General features: G+C 48.4%; 2 protein-coding genes across 2 annotated transcripts; both read right to left on the minus strand.

The window, feature by feature from the left end:
- Positions 1-893: 893 nt before the first annotated feature.
- V1513DRAFT_454565 (uncharacterized protein) lies at positions 894-1,778 on the minus strand. Its single transcript, XM_066899397.1, has 3 exons — positions 1,590-1,778; positions 1,390-1,569; positions 894-1,304 (listed from the first exon to the last, which is right to left on the minus strand). The coding sequence occupies exons 1-3, from the start codon at positions 1,600-1,602 to the stop codon at positions 1,006-1,008; spliced, it is 492 nt and encodes a 163-aa protein (XP_066750553.1). The 5' UTR covers positions 1,603-1,778; the 3' UTR covers positions 894-1,005.
- A 1,471-nt stretch (positions 1,779-3,249) lies between these two features.
- V1513DRAFT_454570 (uncharacterized protein) lies at positions 3,250-7,185 on the minus strand (the record flags this gene model as incomplete). Its single annotated transcript, XM_066899398.1, has 13 exons — positions 7,166-7,185; positions 6,864-7,044; positions 6,778-6,810; positions 5,037-6,726; positions 4,815-4,888; positions 4,696-4,768; positions 4,593-4,640; positions 4,417-4,542; positions 4,149-4,371; positions 3,861-4,098; positions 3,786-3,807; positions 3,445-3,732; positions 3,250-3,396 (listed from the first exon to the last, which is right to left on the minus strand). Exons 2-13 carry the CDS (start codon positions 6,941-6,943, stop codon positions 3,250-3,252), a joined length of 3,042 nt encoding a protein of 1,013 aa, XP_066750554.1. The 5' UTR covers positions 6,944-7,044; positions 7,166-7,185.
- Positions 7,186-7,672: the final 487 nt, after the last annotated feature.

Raw genomic sequence — 7,672 nt, forward strand, 5'->3', positions numbered from 1 at the left:
GGAGGATCAGAGCTTGTAGAACGGGATCTTGAATCACTCGTGTAAAGGCCTATACATGTAGATTCAGCCATTTCGTGTTGTAGTTGTTGTAAAGCTAGGTCAAGGGAGTTGGAAACGCGGGTGTTGACATGGCTGGGAGGCCAGCCATAGGGTTAGGGTCCACGAAGATGAAGTAGTTGGCCAAATATCCAACGCGTCTGCCACAGGCCGGCCCGTCAATCCGTCAATTTCATCAATCAACAGGCTCTTCGAATTGATTGATTGATTAGTAATCGCGGCCCCGATTGAATTGATTGAATTGACGGATTGTCCATCAATTCACCGTCAACTGCCCCCTCCCTGCTGGTGTCCGCTCCTTCGTCTCCGCCGTTGCCACCCTGCCCGCTGAAATGACGGCTTTCAGAAGGTTCAGGGTTTTCCTCACCAGACTCCTCCACGACACTTGAGAGTTGAACTGCCGCACTATTTCGCTTTGACTGGTTGCCTCCTTTGGTCGTGCAGTTGGGCGCTTTCTCACCACAACGGAAACAGCGCCCCTCCTCCATGTATCGTTCACGTTGTTCCTCAGAAAGCTATCCGGAGGTCCTGGCTGGCGCCTTATTATCATTTACTTCACCCATCCGGTTCCTGGGGATCTGTTTTGCGGTGGAGGTATGACGTTGGTTTTCCTGGAATTCCCTCGAGTCGAATTGCCTTTCTCTTGACCTTGTGATAATCCTCCAGGTCGACGTCTGATCGCTTGATTTGGCTTCGCAGCCCTGGCTGCAGGGATCCCAAAAATGTGGAAGCCTTTGCTTCCTCTGGCCAATCCACTTGAGCACAGAGGGTCTCAAACTCAGAAATGTGGTCCAAGAGGTGCCCTCCATTGAGCTGCAAGCTCAAAAGCATTTCTCGTTGGTTTGCCAGCCGGTCTGGGCCCTCATAGTGGTCCGTTAGCTCCTTCCTGAAGGCTTCCCAGCGCTTCAAAACGTCCTTAGGGTCTTTCCGATAAAATTGCTGCACCAACTATGCTGGCTTCTCACCCAATCCTGTGATCGCATACGCTACCTTGAATACGTCGGTCGGGAACCCATCACGATAGAGCCTAAAATCCAGCTCGAGCCGGTTTAGGAAGCGGTCCAAATTCTTTGACTTGCCATCAAATTTGGTACCCTTAAAGTCTCTCGGCTTCGATGGATGCACAGCTTCCGCCGCTGCGAATCCTCCAGTGGATACAGTTGCTTCTCGGGCTTGATTGGCGTAGTTTTGAGCTTCTTCAGCCTCCTTGCGAGCTAAATCCGTCTCTTCGTCAGCTTGAGCCAATGCTTCTCAGGAGCAACTCGTTGCCCTTCGTCGCTTCCTCAAGGTCATTTGTAATCTGATTAAATTCCTCAGCAGTTGAAGTTAGACAGAGGCTGTCTGCGGTCAATGCCCGGAGCACTGGTTCCATCGTCCCTCGATCCATGTCTCCATCCAGTAGCTGTCTGATGGCCGCCTTGATTTGGCCAGAACTGGCCGCTCCACTATCCCTGGCAGCATCAACCCATTTTTGCACATCGTAGTCAAGATCCTCGTGGCTCTGCGTAGCCACTGCCGTAGTGATTCGCGACTCAATCTAGCCATCTTCACGAACGTAATTGCTCGAAAAATATTTCTTCGTGTGCGATAGTGGGCCTAGTTGGTTAAATAGGTCGATTCAAGTAAAGACTACGGTAAGTCAAATGATAATTTAATTCCTAACAAGGGTCCACTAACGAAAAGTAGAATCGACGAAGGAAAAAGAAAAAATCTCCAAGAAGGAGATTCATGGAGCTTATATGCGCTAATCCTCTTTGGGACGGCCTAATTTCATCTCGTACCAATTTATGCACCGCGACCGCCGCCACACAGTATTTACCCTGCCAATGCAAACCCTAGTCCATTTAACTCGTCAAGCGACTCAATAGATCTACATTACATCTAATTACTCCAAAACATCACTTCTTATAAGAGTGACAATGCGTCGGCCCACATTGACTCAAAAGCAGCATCCTCGTCATGACCCTCACAACCGTTATCACTGTCATCACCGTCATCGACGGCGACATCTTCCGACGAACCTGAATCGCCAACGTTGGCCAGTTGCTCGCTCGTGTCTTCATGGTTCTCTGCCATTTCCTCATCAAGATCGATTTCATTGGCAGATGGCATCTTGCTCAGTAGTCGGGGACATCTGCGTCGGTTGTGACCGACCCTGCGGCAGGATCCACAACGTCTCACTCTGTCCATTCGATCGGCGGCTTTCTGGACGATCTCTGCAGAGGTTTTCAGTCTCCGTGTTCCCCTTGGATAGGTGGATCTTTAAGAACTGATATGTCCAGGTCATTATGCTGCCAGTGGGGGCTCAGGGGAGGGAGTTCCGGATCAACTCTCCAACGAGGATGAATGTCCTGTACATCTAGAGGCACGCCGAGCTCGATCCGATGCGAGCATGGTAGCAGGTACCGGTGCAATGATTCACAGCTGCATTCGCATCTTGTGCCCATGTCCTCCTGATTTTTGACCATTTTCATGACCTCAGCATATACAATGTCCAATGATGGCCTGGAAATCGCCGTACAGAGTTTGGCAGTCTCTGTCCCATTTCGAATTTCGAGTCGTACCCGCAAATTCTAACCCTGAATTCAGGATGCTGAGCTGTTCTGCGAGATCTCTTCCTCTGTGGTTAATCTTGTTTCCAGCTGTACTAAGACTCCCAGAAGACGATGTCAGACCGCCTTTCATTGCACCATGGCTACCTTCTACTCGCGAAGTGGAACTAATCCCGAGGTTCGGGTGCTTACGTCACCCTGAACCCTAAACCATAGATAAGCGATCTACATAAAACTCAACAGAAAACTTAATAAAAACTCAATTGTAAACCCTATTTCAAACTCAGTTCGCTCAACACCCGGTATCCTGACAAAGACTCTCAGCCTCCCTTCCGCATTCCATTTAGTCATATATCCATTTCTCACAAGAATTAACACGCATGATTGAATTCTTAAATGTCATCATCCATTCCCACAATCCGTGTCGACGATTCTCACGACAAGGAGGCGATAACCGTCCAACATATTGGATGAGTAGTTGCGACGATGGTGAGATGTCAGAGGGAAGGGCGGCTTGGGACTTGGCAGACTTCCAGCCCATTCCGTGCGAGTTTCAGGTAAGGGTTACTCTCTGGGCTGCACCGCGTGTCACGCGTTTTACAAACAGATATACTTCTCACGCTCGCTAACAGCTCGACGCCTAATCAATCTTACTTATCTTTCCGAGTGTCTCCGAAGACGAGTCCTCCGTTGAAATGATATGGAACGAGAAATCTACCTCCCCTACGAGGCGCTTGACGTTCTTTAATAACCATTCTAAGTCATCGCTGATGAGCTTACTTGCAACCTGTTACCCATCAGTAACGCGTAGCTTACCCGTTGCATGGAAGCTTACCTGTGAAACTGCAAACGCTGCATAGCATGGCTCTATGATATGATTGACACTGAGAACATCCGGATCCAATGCCCTGAGTTTGTCATTAAGCTCTGGTGGTGGCGGTGCCTGCAAGTAAGCTGGAAGCGGAGTACCAGTGATCACGCTGCTCGATATGAGTGTCAGCAGTGACGTAATCTGGTTCGACGTGATGTTGACCGAGTTCATCACTCGCGCAAAGTCTTGCATCCACTCGTGCTCCTTCTCGGTCCGCTGATTTGTGCTGAACGTCGTCGTCGCGTACGACATCTAGCGTTCACGTCAGTCTTCGTCTATCGTGCAGACATGTTTTCGAATCTTACAAGTGACATATAGCTTATAATGCTATCCTGTGTTAGCTTGGCCCTTGATTGAATTGTATATAGACTTCCACTTACTTCTGCACTTCTTGGATAATAAAATCATATATCGCCTTCGGAAACTTACCCCCCAGTGCCGGCTCGAACTTTGTAAACGCCGAATGCCGCCGTAGTTGGGCGAGGATGCCCATTTGTTTTGCCAAGATCTTGGTACGAGCCTTCTCAAGCCGTTTATCAGGGCTATTTTTGTCTTCCGGATCCCCACCGGTACTATCTAGACGTGATTTGATGGTGACGTGTACAACGCTGTAGAAATCTTGCACCTCTTAGCATGGAAAATGCTTACGAAAGACCCATGAAACTTACTGGCAAGTAAATAGATTGACTCTCCAAGTTGCCGGCGGAGGACGCTCTTGGCCGTGATAGGATATGGGATGTAAGACCATATCCAAGCTACCAAACATCCGCCAGCGACAGTGGCCAATCGATAAGGCGCAAGTAGATAAATGGGATAGTAGGGCTGGCCATTCGATGTTGCGACTGCAACTCCAAGCCTTCTTACTTCCAGCTCATATCCAATTATGAGTACCTTGCTGTGGTCAGCATAAACCAGTAGACCATGCAGTAAACTTACTTCAGTGACCATCATTATCATGACACCGATCGCGAACTTGAGAAAGGTAACTAGAATATAGGTCTGACAGAATATGAAGACAAAGACGAGCACGATAACTCCAGCGGTGTTTCCATCTCCGCCAGCCTAGTGAATGTATTAGACCTGTGATAGGGGTGAGCCATGGTGAAGCTTACAATGTACCAGATAGCAAACGAGCATACGGTAGCAAGAAGGGTCCCGACCTGGTTGAAAGTTAACAATCGTACAATCATCGACCCATAACAACAGAAGACGGACCACTCGTGCTAAGAGTCCAAAAGCGTCTGATCCAGTGGTCATTGTCATACTAATTGCCACCATGATCATGGCCCTGCCAAGTTAGCCCCCAGAATTATCGTTTTACAAGAAGTCAATACCAAACGAGACGCTGCTCGATAAAGAATCGTTGTGTATTCTCCAGAGAAGCAACGATAGCGATGCACATTGTCGCCTATACAGCTGTAAGTCAGGTCTTGCAAATTCCATGGGAAAACATGAACCTTACGCAGGCGACACGGAAACCAAAGATGAGCTCAGGACTGGCAAAGAAGTGCGAGAAATGCCGTACGCCATCTCCAAATCGTTGCCATGAATCTTACAAACGCGTTAGCTAAGTGACAGATGTCATTCTGGCAGGTCACCATACTCGTAGGCGGTAGATGCTCAGGATCCTTCCGTTTCAGAAAGGATTGGCCAAGAGCGATGCATAGGCTGCCGCTTTCAGACTGCTCCGGCAAATGTTCTGCTGTAGTATCCTCCATGCTAAGGCACCTTATAAGCCATTTGCGTAGACGTTTCTTACCTGGGACCTGGATCTTCTTGCGCCTCATGTGACCAGATTCCACTTTAGCATCAGCATATTTGACCAAGTCAAGTACCGCATTCCCTGTTGACCAAAGCAGAAACTGAAGGTATAGGATCAGATATAATTGCTGCCGAGTCTGGTCATCTGTGAGATCTTTACTGCGCTGCAACCTGGAGCGTGTGCGCTCCAGAGAGGCGCCGTCTTCCTCTTCCGGGAAAGCCACGCGTTTGAGTTCGCACCATTTGTTGAGGCTTGATTTTCTGTGCTCTTTGAAGTATCGTACTTTCTCCTCCAGGTATTCGCCGAACTTTGTATCCCCAGGCTTTCTGATTTTCCCACGAGTTTCGAGATCAATAACAGTCTCCTCCATCTCTGCATCTTGTTGCACATTGTTGTCTTTGGGTTTCCTCGTTAACTCGAGCGCGTATGAGGCGTGCAGCAGGCCATCGCTCATTGCATCCGACATCGCTTCGAACGGTGCATGCAATGTTTTCATTATCTCGTTCCATTCTGCCTGTTCAGCTTCGAGTACTTCTTTCCTGTTTATAATTTCTGGGTTTCCCGAGTCTTCATCAGTAGAAGCGTTGAAATCACGCCAGCCTCTGCTATCGGCGACACGCTCGAAAATTTCCACCACGGATCCTAACCCGAGTAACGGTACGAATATCTTTCGGAACAGATCGACAATTTCGCCGATGTCATCGGCAGAGAGCTTGCCATAAGCGAATTCTCGTTTCGCAAAAGTTAGATCGCCATGCAGTTTGCCATGGAGAGCAGCTAAGCCTGCAAGAGCACCCTTCAGAGCGTTCGCTGCCTGCTCTGTTTTCGAAACACTCTTGCCCTTGTCGTCGTCTTGGAGATACATCAAATCCTTCGACTCCACGCTCTGGAGAAACTCCTTCTGAGCGTTTATGACGCCTTGCAATGCACCGATATAGCCCGCAAACTCTGTGAAAACCACTAGCCGGGAGCTGACAGGAAATATAAAGATGTTTACAACAGTTGCAATTGCGAACCCGGCGAGAAAAGTTTCCAACAACCTCTTCACGAAGGCTATGCTCACAGCCATTGTGGGAAAAGTTGGTGCAGTTGTTCCCATTATGTTCGCGAAGATGCTGTACATGATCACAGGGATTTGGAGCTGGGGTCTCTTGAAGCGAAACGCATTGGAGATGGCGATGTTGAAGAAGAGCCAGATGGCACTGACTGCACTTGCACTCGAGTTATAGGCTACTGATGTTGTTGTACCTGGTCTTGGAGCTCCTCCCGAGCTTAGGGAGACTGATGTTGTGTGTATCCTCGCGGAGACGCTGCAGTAACAGGTCAGGAGGGCAATACAGGCACCAATACAAATTCCAATGACGTTGAACATCATAGTTTGTAAGAATTTTGCGCGCGGAAGCATTGCCAAGGACAGTATAGACATGATCGCAACCAGGTATCCCTCAGTTGTAAAATTTAAGGCAAACCTATCAAGTTGGAGCCTTTTGGAGAGCTTAGCAGCGGTGCCGCAGTGGAATTGGGGGTCTACTCACAGAGAAAGTGCAATTGCAGGAGGTAGACCTCCTCTAGAAACAGATTACCACGAAGGTCCTTTTATGAGAAAAAGTTGGAAACGTACTTGACCATGGCAATTAGCAGCCCCGGATTTAATCCTGACTTCTGCCATAAGAATATAGCAGCCTTGTTGATGCGAGCCATCGTCCGAGTTCATTGACTGGCTAGTCTTTGTCCTGAGCAAAATGTAATGAAAATATTATGCGACTTTGGGTGGTTGTTGTGGATGAGAGTTTAACAATTCGACTCCCAAGGGAATCGGTAGATCGGCATGTTGGATGCCGACAATTGCGGCCTGCAAGCTACGGTGGTACGTGCTGATGTATACTGCGCGGGTGCTGGGTTCAGGGTCAGGGTTCACCTTCTAACTTGAAGAGGAAGATCAGGGTTTCTGGCTTTACTCAATGCGTTAGTCGCGTTGGAGAGTACTAGGTTTCATGGGTTTTTGTGTTGCTGTAGGGGCTAAAAACTCGATTGGTTCTTGTATTGAGGTAGGAGCTAAAATCTCGATTGGTTTACGCTCTTGCGCGAGATGGAACGTAAGTAACGTAAAACCATTTCGGCCGTGAGGCCTCATCAGTCGCTTATAAGAGCGGGCAGGAAAGCAGTGTTCCGGTGTTCACCGGTGAAATTTTCTTTCCTGGCCAATAAAAAGACGGACCGAGCAATTAGCAACTAACCCGATTAGGATAACACCGAGTAATTGCGAAAAGGCCCAGGATAAAGCTACACCTCCCGGTTACTAAAGCTACACCCCTCTGGGTTACTAAAGCTACATCCCTACCTCTTTAGGCAAAGTGTAATCACGTGATGCTGATATATTGTAACCTCTCTTCGCCTTAAATGGTGATGCCATTTTTTATCTTCGTAGCT

The sequence above is a fragment of the Lipomyces chichibuensis genome (genome assembly GCF_038497645.1).
Source record: "Lipomyces chichibuensis strain CBS 12929 unplaced genomic scaffold V1513scaffold_76, whole genome shotgun sequence".
Taxonomy (NCBI): domain Eukaryota; kingdom Fungi; phylum Ascomycota; class Lipomycetes; order Lipomycetales; family Lipomycetaceae; genus Lipomyces; species Lipomyces chichibuensis.

Excerpts from the sequence above, each read along its gene's own strand:
- V1513DRAFT_454565 (XM_066899397.1), bottom strand. Across the intron at positions 1,305-1,389 it reads ATTGACCGCAGACAGCCTCT|CATTGGCTCAAGCTGACGAA; the intron begins GTCTAACTTCAA and ends GCTCCTGAGAAG.